Source organism: Macadamia integrifolia, chromosome 3, assembly GCF_013358625.1.
Source record: "Macadamia integrifolia cultivar HAES 741 chromosome 3, SCU_Mint_v3, whole genome shotgun sequence".
NCBI classification, from domain to species: Eukaryota; Viridiplantae; Streptophyta; class Magnoliopsida; order Proteales; family Proteaceae; genus Macadamia; species Macadamia integrifolia.
In genome coordinates, this window is record NC_056559.1 from 32,969,929 (window position 1) to 32,987,013 (window position 17,085).

General features: G+C 37.6%; 1 protein-coding gene across 4 annotated transcripts; it reads right to left on the minus strand.

Moving 5' to 3' along the window:
• Nucleotides 1-5: 5 nt before the first annotated feature.
• LOC122073285 lies at nt 6-13,712 on the minus strand. 4 transcript variants are annotated; one of them, XM_042637844.1, is made up of 3 exons: nt 13,553-13,712; nt 8,896-8,980; nt 6-297 (listed from the first exon to the last, which is right to left on the minus strand). In XM_042637844.1, the coding sequence occupies exons 1-3, from the start codon at nt 13,684-13,686 to the stop codon at nt 268-270; spliced, it is 249 nt and encodes an 82-aa protein (XP_042493778.1). In that variant the 5' UTR covers nt 13,687-13,712; the 3' UTR covers nt 6-267. The 4 variants fall into 4 exon arrangements, 3 of the variants coding, with proteins under 3 accessions (XP_042493778.1, XP_042493776.1, XP_042493777.1); XM_042637842.1 differs by having other exon boundaries at nt 6-349; XM_042637843.1 differs by lacking the exon at nt 6-297 and adding an exon at nt 8,567-8,703.
• Nucleotides 13,713-17,085: the final 3,373 nt, after the last annotated feature.

Sequence of the window (17,085 nt, forward strand, 5' to 3'; positions counted from 1 at the left end):
TCACGACGATGTAACTCCAATCAATAAAGACACTTCACATAATAACCAATGATGCAAGGCCCAATTGTATAAGACATCACAGCTACTAAGAACAAAGAATGCACCAAATGCTGAAGTGATCGAATTTTCAACCGTCATTCATACGTGAAAATAAAGCCAACAAAATTACAAAGAAACAGCAGAGACATTGTTCCAACCTGAAAACCATCTCACTTTCACACAAATCAAGTTGCAACCACATCTAAGGACTAACTCTACTAGTGTCAGTCAAAGGCACCATCTTTGTGAACCCAGCACCTATAATCATTTCCCCGAGACGCAAAAAATTTACTACACGATATTCCAAATGCTGATTAAACATTCAGAAGAATAATTATTCAAAAAGTAAGACGCTGTCTTGCTAGTTATTATGAAATTGCACTGAAGATCTACTATAAGATTGAAAACAAGGAAGTATACTGTTGGGAAACATGTCCACACTCCTTGCTATGTTTTGGTGTTAACAAACAAACATACGTCTTTAACTTGGCTTGATAAAATGTGATTAGCTTGAAGAAAGTGTAATTAATTTGAAAAAACATTTAGAAGGTCGAATCAAGACATCAAGGTTTGAACTCATGCAGACATGACCTTGAAGCTTAAAGACATTCAAGACCCAAGATAATAAAGACATTCAAGACCGAAGATGAAAACATCAAGACCCATAATGATGAAGATATCAAGACCCAAGATGAAGACCATAGGATAGAGAATATATTTTGTAATTTGTACACACATTGCATACGCACGCACCTCATGCATCATACTAGAATGACCTTAGGTGGTAAAGTACAATATGCTCTAGTAAAACTGTGAAAACAGATTAACCTGACTCAAGGGCATTTTGGATAATCTTAAAGTCGGTATCAAGAGATGAAACCTTCATAGAAGTTGTAGGAAATTGAGTCGCGATTCCAACGCAACTGATCTCAGGTCAATCCGAGGTCGGACCGAAAAGTTATGGTCAAAACACTGACGACTGGTCAGTATGACAGCATTCTGTCAAAACAGTCTGTCATGTTGGCGGTCGACCGGCTGAAATCCCCGATCGACCGGAACTGTCCGAGACCATAGCCGGTCAACCGGTAGAAAGTCCCGATCGACCGGTGACTCCCTAGAAAAGCTCCAACGGCTAGTTTTTGACCTCAATGGCTCTTTCCGGTCGGTCGGCTACCAATGGCGGTCGACCGGTGGTCCCAGAATACGACCGTTAGAGCCTGATTTCCTACCTAAAATGCTTCACTAAGCTCACCTATAAATACCCAAACCACTCTTAATTAAATATGTATTAAAAAAGAGAATTAAGAGTATTATTGTAAGCATTCAAGAGTCATTAAGATTATTCTATTCTACTTGAGTCATTCGATTACTCTAATCCCAACAAAAGGCTCAAGTCTCAATCAAGTCCTTCACTCTCTCCTGTGCAAGTCAAAGCCATAAGAGAGAACTTTACAAAAGGTGCATCATTCATCTCTCATTCTTATCATTTGCACCACACTTGAGGTATTCCTCTTATTCCACTACTTCTTATTTATTTCTGTTTTTACAATTCTAGATTGTACTTAGGATTGTAAGGATTCTCTTATCCTAAAAAGAGGAAGGTGTCTCTCTACCTTTAAAAGAGATTGTAAAGGCGTCTCTCTGCCTGTAAAAGAGATTTGTAAGGATACTCTTATCCGTGAAAAAGATTGTAAAGGTTTTCTTCCCTACCTACCATACTGAAAGGGAGAACTAGTGGAATACCTTACAAGAGGATTCTTGTAGAGAGTGGACTAGACTCGGATTGAGTCGAACCACTATAAATCTTGTGTTGTGTGATTGCGCATTTTTTATTTATTCAGCATCATTTTTAACTTGCAATCACACTTAGGACCTATACATCGAAAAGAGTTGATTTCCACTAGTATAACCTGTTCACCCTCCTCTAGGTTGTTTCATATACAAACTCTAGAAAGAGTATCATCCACAAAATCTTCAAACCCTTAACTGGTACTAGTCCTTGATCTTTCAAATAACCCTTTCTATGCACTCTGTTAAAAACAATTTCCGAAAAATAAATATTCAATGAGCAGACGCAATCGACAGGACCCCGATAGGCAAGAAAAATGAATGTTTAGCAATACAACAGATGAAAATTAATTTTTTTGAGGTAGAAACAATCTGTCAACCAATACTGGTTGCCAAAAGCTCAATACAAAATAAAGTTTGGCCTTACCTATATATCCATCTTTCAAAGCCACCTAATTACCCAAATTGAATCTGGATATAGCCAAACCACTCAAAACAATACTAGGCTTACATGTATGACCCTTTGCCGTATGTTTCATCGGTTGGAACATATACAACGGTAGGACCAAAAGTCAGCCAATAACTCTCCCATGGAACCTCTATATAGGACCATGGTAAATGTTTCACTGAAATTTTGCAATACCGTGTGAAATATTTCGGTTTCGCAAGGGCTCAAAATTTTGGTGGAAACAATAAAAGCATGGTTTCATTCAAAACAGGTCGAAATTTTGATCTATTTCGTGCATTTTGTCTACTTTCGCCACAAAAGGGGTTTTTATCTGGTTTTTAAAATTTCTTGGCCAAATCACTGTTGTACAAGGTTGGAGCAAGTACTTGGGTAGTAGAAGAACCCAGTGGAAGCAGTGATTTACTGCATTATTGGAAGAGTTTTTTGCAAGACTCACAGTTGGATGTATATCACTTTTCCCATAAAACTAATTTCCCCCCCCCCACCCAAAAAAAAAAAAAAAAAAAAAGGAAAAAAGAAAAGAAAGAGAAGATGAAAATGTGGCTTTTCGTTTACTACGAAATGGCCAGCTTTTGTGACACAGTTGGAGGATAACATGATTCGGCAGTGGCAGCAACATTCTAGTGGTTTTGAAGCTGCCCAAAACTCGATTTGGTACTAGGACTCTAGGATGGGCATATGCTGACTTGTTTCTTGTATTGTTAACTCTAATACATGTGACTCTTTATAACAAACCATGTATGATACATGATCTATGAAACAGTTATAATTTGACGTCTATTAAACACGTTTATTTGAATTATGTGTTCCAGCACTAAACATTGTGTGGAATAGGCCATATTAGAGAATGAATACAATGTACACTACCATTTTGGGTGTTATTTTTTAAAATCTAATAGTGCCACTATGTTTAGAGTGCCTAAATTAGTGTGTCGACCTAATTTGGTCATTTGGCTCTCGAAACCAACCATCGAAACTTTTCGGTTTCGAGCCTGGTGAAAACGAAATCCTGGTACTATGCATCAGACAAATCCTGAATCACCACTTACTAGGGGTGTCAATTCGTGGCCCGACCCGATAGAACCGACCGGAACCAACCGTTTAAAGCCCGGCCCGACCCGGCCCGTTTATTAAACGTGTCGGGCTTGAGCGCGGCCCGTTTATAAACGGTCGGTCTCAGTCCTAATACTTGGACCGTCGGGCACCCGACCGAGACCGACCAATTAATACCCGACCGAGACCGGTCTATTTTGCATCGGCCTGGCCCGGCCCGGTTGTAAGATACCTATTTTACCCCCATATGAAAGAGTTAAAAAGAAAAAATAAACAAAGAAACCAAAAACCCTAGTCCCTCGGTCTTCAACCTTTCTCTTTGTTTAACACTACCGCGGCCGCCGCTGTGGTCTTTGTTGTCGTCGATTCGCCACTCGCCAAGCCCAAGTTGGTCTTCAACCTTCCTCTTCGAGTCTTCGTTTGACACTGCGGCGACTGCGTCGCGAGTCACAACCACCGCTGTGGTTCTTCATTCTCCGGTGTCGTTGATTCTCCAGTCGCCGAGCCCAAGTCGGTCTTCAACCTTCCTCTTCGAGTCTTCGTTTGACACTGCGGCGACTGCGCCGCGACCACCGCTGTGGTTCTTCATTCTCCGGTGTCGTTGATTCACCAGTCGCCGAGCCCAAGTTGGTCTTCAACCTTCCTCTTCGAGTCTTCGTTTGACACTACGGCGACTGCGCTGCGACCGCCGCTGTGGTTCTCCATTCTCCGTTGTCGTCGATTCGCCAGTCGCCAAGCCCATTGAGCTTAGTTCTTCATTTCTTTGCTGTCGCAATATATGGTGTTGGTCGTCTATTACTTCCATTTCCTTCATTCAAACGCATCTGGATTGGAGCTAGATTAATTTCGGTGAGTTTCTACTTCTCTTACAAGGTTCAGAGAATTTATTTTTTCTCTCGTGTTGCATGTGCCTCCTTTGGTTAAAAGAACCAAGTTGCTGGTGTGTCCGATCCTGTAATATTAGAAGGGTTCCGGTGACGATCGGACTGAACTGTAGTTGAGACTTCCTAGGTCAACTGCGTATGATGTTTTCTTTGTACTTGTTTACTATCAGTTCTTATGTGCAGCATTCATCTCTGTGTCTGTGTAGCTTTGTTTCTCTATGTCTGTACGATTTTTTTTTTCTTTAAACGATTATGTGTTCATTCTTTGAGCTACTTCTCTCTTGCTTTAGAGATCTTTCATTCTTTTGTGTTTTTTTTTTAATCAAGAACGAGCACAAGTTTGGACTCTACCTCTTTGTTTTTGTGCTTGAAGTTACATGGTATTTCTCTTGATTCCGGATCTTGTTTTGAGCTTCATGTAAATATAACTTTGAATCAGTCAAGCAGTCGCTATGGCTGATTTGTGTGTATTGCTTATCCTTCCTCTGCTTTCTCGAGTAACTGTTTTTTATTTAGGGAGACATTTCTTTGGATCTCTCTCCTCTTTCGCTCTGAGATTTTTCTCTGTCAATGAGACTTTTTTCCCCCTTTCTGATGTTTTTTGTTCTCCTCACTACATATGGATTGTTTTATGTGGAACCTACTCTTTCTCTCTCTGATTTTCACTGTTTCTATGCATTTTCTCTGCTCAAGGTGTTTTTACTTTCTCGCAGGTAGTGGTACATCCTTCTTGGAGGAGAGTGATGTTTATCAATGCTTTGGATTTTTTGTGATGTTTTTAAATATGTGACTTGGAAGAGAGTAGGTTCCTCTCTATTTTCTTGATAGAGAGGCTCTGAAATCTTAAAATCATTATCAGCAACAAACCTTATATGACTATTTGTACTGGCCAAAGTCTATATTTGGTTATATTTAGTTGTGTAATATTTGCAATCTTCTTAAATGGTAAATGAAAGGTACTGGTTATGTATCCAACTCAGACAAGGATTTGTATGCTAGTAAATATGATTGTTAGTTTATTAAACATTGTCTAGTGTACCTATTTTCATGATTTTTTTTTGGGGGGTGGGGTGGCTTTGATTTCATGGTGATAATACAATTAAACTCAACAACAGTGGACTAAACCCCATCGTCCGTCACGGCGTCGTTGCTCAATAATATTAAAGAAGGCCCGTTTAAAAACCGGTTACGCCCGTTTAACATTAAACATGTCCGTGGCCCCGTTAAGGCCCGACTAAAACCCGATTAAGGCTCGATTTTAATAGCCCGAGACCGACCGACCGAATATAAAGTGTACCATGCCCTCACTAACTAAGCCCGATTAGTTAAATGGGCGGACACGGTGCAACCTTTAAAAGTCTTCAAGCCCGATTAAGCCCGACCGAAACCGGACCGGCCCGACCGATTGACACCCCTACCACTTACAATCATGATTGAAGAACAAGGAGGTGAATCTTGGTTTTCTTTTCCCATGCTCTGTCAAATCACTGGTCACCGGTGAGACTATGAGCCCCCAATGCCATTGCTTCCTCTGCCAGCGTCAACGTGCACAGCCTTGGAACTGGTGGATTTTCTTCCACAGGAAGCACTCCATAACCATAATAGCATTCCCATAGAGTGGAAGTTAGGACCCATACCTAATTATTGTGATATCCCTCCAAGTATCTCAAGTTCCCAATGGCTCATGGTGGCAACCTTAGGTCAGCAAAACCGTATGCTGCTTCTTTCCAAGGCTGAACACAGAAACAGGGGATCCACCTACCCCTCTCCCCCTGTATGAAAAAAGGGTTCAGCCATTTTTTATTTAATGGAAAAGATAAGGTGACCAGATCTTGTGGCTATTTTACAGCCAAAACATCAAAATCCAACAGACCTAGCAACTTGCAAGACCCAAAATCATGCAACACTGTGATTTAAGGACCCTAATTTTGCATATCTTCAGCGAAAGAAAATCTTCTGAAACCCTAGACTGGAAAAAGAAACAAATCCCTTTCTCAGTAAGAAAATTCTCCCAATTTGACAAATCACTTTCTCTGCAAGTTATTTTTTTCATCGCTGTTATATCAAGCCAACATTAATGCAGGAGTAAATTATAAGAAACTACTCCAGCAGTTTATAACCCCAAACAAAACAAATAGGACAAGGAAACAAAGAAAAAAGTCCATCAAATAAACCCCCAAGGATACAATACCATACAGGAGCAAAATCAGCCCAAAACCCAACCCGGTAGGAGAGAGAAACACCTGCAATATGGCTGGGCAGAGCGAGGTGCGGCCAGGTCTGTAGGAGTCCGATTGAGCTGCACTCTTGGGTGTAGAGAGTCCCTAGGGAGGATATAAAAACCCCCAAAGTTCAGAGGATTCTGATGGCTGGTTGTGAAGTTACAAGCTTTCTTGATTTTCTAAACTAGGAGAGAGAAAGATGAGAAGAACCTTCACGAACAGCAGCTGAATGCTTCCAACAGTGACTAGGTAAGGATTGTGGGACCCTTATGAGGCCTGGAATACCCTGATTGAAAACCTGGCTGAACAGAATACAAAAGAGAGAAAGAAAGGAGATCGATCTCTCTCTATTCCCACTAGGATTGCTGATCGGTTCTGATTTCTGCAGACTTTTATCAGAATCTGAATTATATCGCTTGAATGTTACAACAAATAAAATAAAAAAAAGAAGAATAAAATAGATGGGGGGTTGAGAATGGTGAAAAAGAATAAAGGAAGTGGCTATATCAGCCTAGGCTTCTCACACACAGCTATCTCAGCTGCTCTAAGCATTTAGTTGCAAACTTTCTTTCATTCAAATCTGTCCAATAATGGTATATATGCCTCTCTATTTATAGAGGGAAAGTTTACACACCTACTACAACTAGGTGTTAGTTTCCCAATAGGACTAGACACTCCTACTGCAACTAGGAATTCAAAATAGGACTAGGACTTGACTTTATGACTCCAACATGAAATAGAACTAACTAACTAATAGTCCATATAGGACTTTACAACCAACTAATGGCCTAATGGGTCTTTATTAAATTAAATAGCAACTAATTAAACTAATGAACAAAATCCCGTTTTCCTACCTTCTACCCATATTTTAGGCCTATTAAAGTGACACATTTCAAAGAAAACTCATGGGATCAAAGGCCCAGCACATGCATAACACAACCCCAGGCTTATTTGCAATAAAATAAGCCCAAGTGACTAATCCACATCAAACATGTGGAGGTTTCTGGAGTTGGGTGCACCACCATTGTTGTTATTCTCTCATGTTGCAGCAACAGAGAAGAGACCATGTTAGGTGAAATCCAAAATGCTAAAATTCATTGTTGAATCTCTTCATCGAAGAACACTTTATGGAGACGAGTCATCTTGGCCATAAGACATCCCAACCCAAAAATAAGTAAATAACTAGAAAGAAAAAAAAAAGATCTCTTTACCAATCTGCAAATAATCATAGAAACCTAAAGGAAGCAGCAATCATGTCTACTTCCCCCCAACTGTAAGCTTGTTTTCTTCCCTCAGTTGATCCAAGATAATGCATCTAATTCTTTCCCAAAAAAATAATTTCCAGCTTTTCTTCTCCCACTATGCAAATTAACCATATTAATAACTTCCCTACCAATCATCTGTTCTTCTAAACAAATTGTAAGTTCTTCTCTAATGAAGAACAAATACAGGCACACTATAGATGAATCTATCCATAAACAGTAAGACTCAGAAGTCAGAACCATCATACTGAATCCCAGTATCACCCAGATAAATCACTAACTAATCAGGCAATTGGAGAGCTAGACCAAAAGTTGAACTGCAATATGAATCCAATTAAATAATTTTACTCCCTCAGAGAGTTGATAAACAAATATCTTATGTCTCCATGTTACAGTAAGGTGATTCTCACGCATACTGAACACACCTATACCTGCACAGTTTGTGCTTATATTTACCAACAAGAAGACAATAAATAAGTGAAATTTCAATCATCTAATCTACCTCAACTACATCATAAATCAATAACATGGTATTCATAATAGGTAAGATTTCCAGCAAAAAGGCAAGAAAACACCATGAAATGACCATTCAATGATATTAGACTCAACCAAAATATAGAATAAGCTTAATAACATCTTATCAATGATAAGAACAAGTTTACCCAAAAAAAAAAATTTTAAATAAAATAAAATAAACTTCCACCACATAACTATATTTAGCATTACATGCAAGATGATCATTCCATCTTGATAAATCCATGCTACACAAAAAGCTTGGTACAGTTAAAAGAGCATGAGCTTCCATTTTTAATGGTATTGCGGGTTGTACCAAAAACCATTCCGCAGTAGGCTGTATAGGTTATCCTTAGTCAGCAATATACATTGATTGTCCGAATCTACAAAGCTGAGAGACATTCAATATCATCTTTGATCCTCTAATCACACAGTTCAAACAACATGAAATGGAGAAACAGAAGTATTGAAATCTGCAAGATATTGTCATAGCTTCTAACCGATTGGATGATAATAAATTCCATTTTACAAAAACAAATACAAATGAATAATGGTCCAGCAACATCAGAAAACAGTTTTAAGTAAATAAAAAAATTGTCCAAAGGGAAGAAATTAGTAAAGTCCCCAAGCTCCAAATATTTGAATGCCCAAAAGTTGGAAGGTACCTGATATTCAAGAAGAGGTTTCACACACTTTGGCTTGCAAGTCTCTTCAAGATATTTCTTCGGATCAACAGGTTCTTCATCCGCCCTGGATTGAGAAAACATAGATAAGCTACAAATGCATACATAAGTGAAATAAAAAGACTTAATCGCCATAAAGGACCTTGAGAGACGTATTAATGGGAAATCATGAGAAATGATATCAATACAGTCCAAATTTTCTATTTTAAGAAAACGGCATAAAGTTGCCAAGCATGCAATTTTCCAACCAAATAAAAGTCATTAATTTTAAATTGAAACGGAAGATTAGGATTTGAAAGAGAATAATTTACATCAGGGAAATTTAAGTTATTTAACCAAAACCCAATTATAATTTGGAAGAGATTGAGTTGACCTTCCTAAACTTGGGGTTGAACTTATTGTGGAAAATCAAAAACTAGATCTAACGGTAGTTCAGATTGTCCGTAAAACAATGCTAGTGTCCCAAATGGACAAGCATATGTAAGTAAAAACAGTTACCCTCATCTTCCCCTACCCCCCAAAAAAAATGGAACGAATTTCATTGTAAAAAAGGACTTTCGGGCAGATTTTAGAACACCTCCAAACCAAAATTCAATTTTTTACATAGATGAACCCAATAACTTATTGATGCAGATCGATCAAAATGGATCTGCAGGTGATGTGCCAATCTCCAAGATTCTGTTTCAAGGGCTAAAATTGCCTACATATACCAACCAGATCTAACAGCTAAGATTTCTCAAAATTGATTCAAATCCAGTGGTCAAAATTAATTAGTAGAATCTAATATCTGAAATTCCATGTTATAAAAAATAAAAATAAATAAATAAAAAATAAAAAAAATCTAAGCAGAATTGAGAAATTAATGAGAGAGAAGCAACAACAACAAAGCCTTATCCCAACTTAATGGGGTCAGCTACATGGATATGAGCAAGGACAAAGAAAAGGAAAAGTAAAAGTGAAAGGAAACAGAATGCAAAAAACAGTAACGAAGTAGAACACAGCTCAATGGGGTATGCTACATGGATACTAGCCCTTCAATCTGCTCTATCCAAGGTCATACTTGGGGCAAGTCCTAATACGTGCATGTCTTTCCTCACAATTTCTTCTATAATCATTTTTGGCCTGCCCCTAGCTGTTTTAGATCCTTCTATCTGGATTAGATCACCCCTCCTTATGGTGCATCCATAGACCTCCATTGAACATGGGAATGAAGAAGATTGGGAAAAAAAATATGAACAGAAATAATAAACCAATTAAGTAAAGAAAGAAAGAAAGATAGGGGATTAGATGGGTGCAGAAGAAATAAATTTTTAAAAAACATATATATATATATATATTAATAAAGGAGGGAGAGAAATATTTTTGGTGTCCAAATAAGAGAAAAAATAGGAGGAAAAGAAGGGGGGAAGCTCACTACCGTGAGAAGGGGAGAGAGAAGAGAAAAGGGAAGAGAGAATCCTCTAAGGCTCTAACCAAATCGAGAGAGAGAGAGAGAGAGAGAGACAACTAGGCCATTACCAAATCATCAAGATTAATGGAGACATTATCGTAGGTGGTAGTTACTCCTCTATTTATAGAAAAAAAAAAACCAAAGAAATCTTCTAAAAACTAGGACTCTTTGAAAACTAATCAAATTTTCTGACAAGTACTCTAGTTTCCTCATACAACCTCTAACAAACAACTCCTCTACAAACCTATGACAAGGGCACAGCTTGACAGACCCCTATTTAACAAAAGAAAACAAATACCACTCCCCTACACGTCTATGGGGCCTCATAAACAAATTAGACTCCTAATTTAAAAATTAGCAAGTGGTTTGGGCCCATGATACTACAGAATTCCCAATTAACAAAATACAAATCTACAACACTTATTTCAAGATCAAACCACATAAAACGCATCTGATCGTGCTCCTGTATTACATACCCTAGGAACAAACATCCATTTTTACTCCAAAAAATTTCACTCTCCAGTACAATGGATTGAATGGAAGGAAGCAAGCTCCAAAGCTTGCAGCAACAAATCCCTTAAGGAGCACTTGGCAACACTACAAAAGCTCCCTCCACTCCCAATGACATAATAAATTCTAACTCAAGAGGCCTACCAAAGTAGAACAATTCATCTTGTCACCCATCAATGAAGAAAAAGATGTCCCAAACTTTCCTCTTGTTTCTTGCAAATAATGGGACTACTAGCAAATAAGACTCCCTTTCCTTCTCTTATCAACAATTAGAACTTCTTCCCGCTAAAGAAACATCTCCACATAGTTGAAAACAATCTATTCCATAATTCGTATGAAACCAAACAGAACCAATTGGGATTGAAGAAAAATCTTTATTTCTTGATAGAAAATTGTGAGAATCATATATCTAATTATGCCTTTCATTACCAATCGTAGTGTGATGTTTTCAATCTTTAGTTTTCTTCTTTGCATATCACAATTTAATTAGATAAAAGAAAAGGCCCTTAATAGTTAATACTTCTTTTTCCTTGTTTTGATCCTTTAAGTGCAAAAACTTCTATATTTCTTCACATGTAGGGGCCCCCAAAATTGGAATTTACCAAGAATCCTTCTAAGTTTTGGCTCCTCAGACCAATTCATCAAGGCTCCCTAATTCAAGACATCATATTGACCAAATGCTAACTTAGCACTAGCACTGAATTCTACACACCATCACATGATCAAAAATAGTTCTGGTGGTGCAAAAGTCAAAAAAACATATCTTTATATATTCTTAGCTTAGTTTCCAGCCCAAAGAAATCACCAGGTGAATCTCAGATGAAGGTTGCTAGTTTACTAGAGTACACACATTCAACCATACAATAAAAAACAAAACTCGTCAACTAAGATCACAACTTTTTTTCCTTTTAGCAAGTTAAAATCACATATTTGTTGATTTCATGGGCCCAAACCACAAAATAGGGACCACTTCTTTTTTTAACATTTTTTTCCATCCGCACTTCTCCACATTAGACATCAGCCTCGCTTCTACGTTCAACACAAGTCTATTCACTGATGGAGCCATCCCAAATGAATGCCCTTGTCACCTAGATCTCAGCCAAACTTATATTCACAAGCACCTATATCTAACTCTTAAAACCAGGCATACTTCAACTTTCAAAACAGTGCTGGATTTTGTGTGACAACTAGCCTTTTGATTGAAGAAAGTAATTCACCGTGGGTCTTGTGAGCATGAGTTGTTTGCACACTTTATGGACCACAGAAAGCTGATATTAAAAAAATGCATATTGCCTCTTAGGACTACATAACTAACAAGGACATGCCCATTTTTCATTATCTAGTTGTGTCCACACATGTTGAACACCAAGCTACACATGCTAACATGACCAGACACTGGTTATTTCTTAGCATAGTAGCATTGCTTTGTTAGAAGCAAGAGACGTGTCTTCTCACCTATTAAATGTCCATACACATTGAGATGAAGGAATAAAGTATATACATCAAGCAAAGAAGTTGGTTCTAACATATTTTAATCTTGTTAATACTATACCACATCGTAATTGCCCTACAACAGACATTCTCTTGTGATAGCTTGCCATTGCAAACTAAGTGTCATGTGACTTGGCCAATCAAGACGCCAAATTCAGACACTTCTCACTTAATTTCCATGAAATAAAGTTGAAAAGTTGGTTAACAATCTGATAGAGAAATTATGCTAGCTCAGCCAAAAGATGAAAGAGAATCAGAAACCATGCAGAACCAAACAGAAGAAAAATATAGTTAACCCTAGAGAGACCATAGTAAGCAAGAAAATACAAAGTCTGTTAATGACGTTTTAAAAAGTCACACAAAACAGTATTCCATCTACTTCAAAACATAATTATAACCAACCATGAAAGCCATAGGCAGCAATATAATGCATTTGGAAAATGTGATCCAAACTGTTTAACCAAAAAAGAGCCCATCCAACCAAGTACTATCAAATATATATTTTCTTTCTCAATGAAATGATAGACTATCAGAGTGTTATTAAGTAGATAATATGCATCAGAAGAAAGAGAACACTATGCATTAACCTGCACATCACAGGCCAACAATAAAGGAAAAATAAAGCACATGAAAAGAATATAAATGGAAAAAAATACGCACATTGTGAAGCGATGGTAGAATATAAACTAAACCAACAATCTTGCTAGTCTCGCCTGCAGAGAGAAAAATATATCTATACAGTTAAAAAAAAACGAAAATATTCGTATACCATTAATTTAAATTAAATGCTACGCTAAAAAGGCAGTCAAAAAATTCCCAGCCACAGAACAATTGCCTGCATTCTCCGCAATGGTAGTAATCCATTGCTTTTCCAGCTTCAAAATGATAAGACTGAAACAAAACCAAAAGAATAACCCATGGCTTCAAATTAACGCAATATAATCTTGCACAAACTAGAATTAATAGCTTATCGAGGTTGTGGGTTGTTTGTTCAAATCTCGTTGACATTTTATATTAGTAAAAATAAAAATCGAGAGGGAGAGACATCATCCCTGATCTCGAAACCCTACTTCACAGATCGATATCGTCAAACGCACATAAACAGAGATTCCGTTTGCTTCTAATCTTAGATCGCAATAAAAATGATACAGAAACATGAGAAATGAACAAAACAGACAACAATACTACCTTCTGATCGGAAACAGATTTCCGCGGCTTCGGAGATTATGCTCTGGCTCCGAGGAGTTCGCAGGAAAGGCTAATGAAACAATGAGTAGGGGAAGTCTTCTTTCACTTACCACATCAGTGATTTTAGAGCCCATTACCAAAAAAAAAAAAGATTTTAGAGCCATCCACTAACGTACGCCTTAGAGGTTGAGGTGTAACCGTTAACGTACGCCCGAATGAACGAGAAGGGTCGAGATCCTCTTTCCACGACCTGTACCAATAAAGAAACGGGAAAAGGCATCTTGAGGGTTAATAATGTAAAAGAATAACATTAGATTCATCTCTAGTACTAGTACGTTCATTTTTACAACATCACCCCTGAGATGCTGTCTTCACTCTTCCGCCCATCCTGATTCCTAACGCCCATTGGAATCTTTGCATCTTTGACTTGGAATATTCATTGGGACTATACAGGGGACAGGATATCTCATCGTCTCAACCATTGGACTGGAATCTTTTGTCGCTATTCGATAGATTGTAAACATGGCAGTAGGGGTGGGCTATTTTGGATATTTTGGGGATGGAAGCAAGTCAAATCGGCCCAACCCTAACAACAACCAGAAGTAACCAAACAAAACAGCCCAAAAAAGTCTGGGCTATTTTGCCTAAGTAGGCGTGGGCACTTGTGAAGGTTTTACATGTACTAGCCAAGCCCAACCCAGAAACACCTCCAAGCTGGACTGTTGGGACTTGTACTTTTGGGCCACAGGTGGGCTTCAGCTGAAAAATTCAATCTTGTGGGCTTTCGGCTTTAGGCTTTGGGCTTTAGGCTTTAGGCTTTGGGCTTTGGGCTTTGGGCTTTGGGCTTTGGGCTTTGGGTTGATGCCTTGGGAAACCCAAAATCCTTCCAAGCCTTAGCCTGGAAAATTACATGTCTATGCTAAGGTTTTCAGTTTGGGATCAATTGTTCCACTCAACCCAATACCTGATTGTCACATTAATAAATGGTACAACATTGGGATCTAATAGGATTTTCAATCATTTCAATACCAAACTATCAGTTAAGGTATCGGATGGAACCAGAACCATTAGTGCCCTTTCAAAGGGCATATTTCATGTTCTTGTGTTTGAGTTTAATTCTCGTAGTTTGATGTAGTTTTTGTGGTATTTTCTCTGATGGAGGTTTCAGCTAATTAATGAACCTATACTCTTTGTTTCTTTAAACTTGTTTAGTGATAGCACTAAAACCACATATGGGCTTTTTTTTTCTTTTCTTCTAGAATATGACCAGCTTGTTTGTTTGATCATGGTTTCGGATTCTAAGTTGTTTATAGAGTAAGAAATACCTTACCAATGGGGTTGGTAGCCTAGTGGTGAAAATGCCCTCAACCCATCACCGCTCGAGTCGGCTGGTTGTGGGTTCAAGTCTTGACATGCCCACTGTCGCTCATTGGTCTTGTGGAAGCACTGCTTACCGTACAGGAGCTGTGGTGGGCAGAAAGCCCATGCTCGCCACGAATTCTCCGGTTCAAACCATATAGGCTTTGAACAAACAACCTACAACCCTAGTTAACAATTCGGCCAAACCAAATTTTTTTCGAATTAAATAAAAAATTCTGACCGAATCCGAGTTAAAAATAAAATTCGGTAAAAAACACACTTTATACTAATTTGAATTTAAAACGCGAATAATTCGGGCCGAATCGATTTAAACTGAATTATTCGGTCCACTTAAACAGTATTAAAAAAAAAAAACAAACAAACAAACAAAACATCATATATGAAACCCACGGTACCCACCACCGAAATATATATATATATATATATATTTTTTTTTATCTTCTTCTCTCCCAAATTTTTGCCTCCTTCTTCCCATATTTTTTCTCCACCTAATTCTTCTGTAACAATCGTACAAATCTACTATTTGTTTCATTTATTTCTCATAACTTTATCAATTCATCCTAAGATAGGGGAGATATCAAGCCTTGATGGATAATTTGAGGTTCTAGAAGACCAGGACAGATTCATATCGCCGTATCGATCAATCTTCTTTTATATTGTTGCTTTAATTTTGAAAAATTAGCGCATCTTAGTTCAATATGGATCTTATGAACCCAAGCAAAAGGATAGTGAAATTTTTTTGTGGTCAATTTATTTATTTGCTTCATTGTAGTTGTAATCCTGCTTTCACTATTTTGGGGCCTAATCTATTTCATGAGTAGAAATTGGATTACAATAACCATTGCTTCCATCGCTCAATGACAATTTTTTTTTAGTTTCTTACTTTATTGTATAAAGTAACTTGCTCTTTCTAAGTATACAAATCAAGTTAATAACTTGATAAATAAAAAATATACAATAAACTATGAAAATAATATCCGAATTTTTTGCCCGAATTTTATTTTTTAATCGAATAATTCTCGAATCCAACTCCGATTTTTATTTTGTCCGCTTTTTTGACCGAATCCTTAAATTAACCAATCGAATTATTTCGAATAATTCTCCGCCCGAATAATTCCCGAATCCAAATTTGCTAACTATGCCTACAACCGAAACTACAAAATGCAGTATATCAACCCTCAACATGGATTATTTCTTTATTGAGAAAAGATATATATTAATACAATTTGAAGATCGTTGAACAAGAGAGATCCTAAACATCCATTATAGAACTTGTACAGCATGAGTCAATTAAGGAGATTGACTTAGTCCAATCCAATCTACTTTGGGAACAACGGGAACAGCAGTGAAGAAAAGTGATACTTTACTTGGATTCTACCCTTGCTCCTTCCTACGTCATCCTGGTGGAAACTGAGAATACTTGTGAACGAAGAATTAGTTTATTTGCTTAGACTCTACCCTTGTTCCCAACCATCTTTCTTAGATCCCCGAAATTTTTTAATTAAAATATTAATAATTAAACACTTAATAATTAGTCAAGATAAGCAACTCTACTCTGGTCATTGAAGACTGCTTGAAACATAAGTAAGACCTATGATAAGACCTATTACTATTAATTAAACAAAAGTCTATGAAGGAATAGAAGAACGAGGATAGAACATCAGCACATTGTGTAGAGCACGATTCAGGTTTCAGACTAATTCACTCCCAATGAATAATTATAAGCATTCCTTGATTCTCTACTTGTTGGCACTGTTAGGATTCTGAATCATTCTTCTAAGGAATTAGAATTAGTCAGGTCTGCATGACTGGATCCCTTGTGTTTGACACTCTGGGGTTCACCATGGTTCAAGTAAGCGGAATTAGTTTCCATGGATTTCGATTCAACCGTGATCAATAATCAATTTGTAAAATAATCAAAATCAGCCAGAACCCTGGAAATCAAGTATGAATCAGCCATGATCAGAGGTCAATTCTTATCCAATTTGATTAGAACTGATGATCTGATTCTGATTCCTCAAACGATGTTACTCACAAAAGTATGGATAGATTCTAATTTCGGCAGAGTGTTTCAACCACGGACAGAAATATCATTTCAAGGAAAGGGACAAGAAAGATAAATGTAGGGGTTAAGGAGTGTACATCACATGCTT

Excerpts from the sequence above, each read along its gene's own strand:
- LOC122073285 (XM_042637842.1), bottom strand. The coding sequence starts at position 13,686 with ATGGGCTCTAAAATCACTGATGTGGTAAGTGAAAGAAGACTTCCCCTA. Across the intron at positions 8,981-13,552 it reads AATCTGTTTCCGATCAGAAG|GGCGGATGAAGAACCTGTTG; the intron begins GTAGTATTGTTG and ends TTCTCAATCCAG. Across the intron at positions 350-8,895 it reads AACCTCTTCTTGAATATCAG|CATTTGGAATATCGTGTAGT; the intron begins GTACCTTCCAAC and ends ATGTTTAATCAG.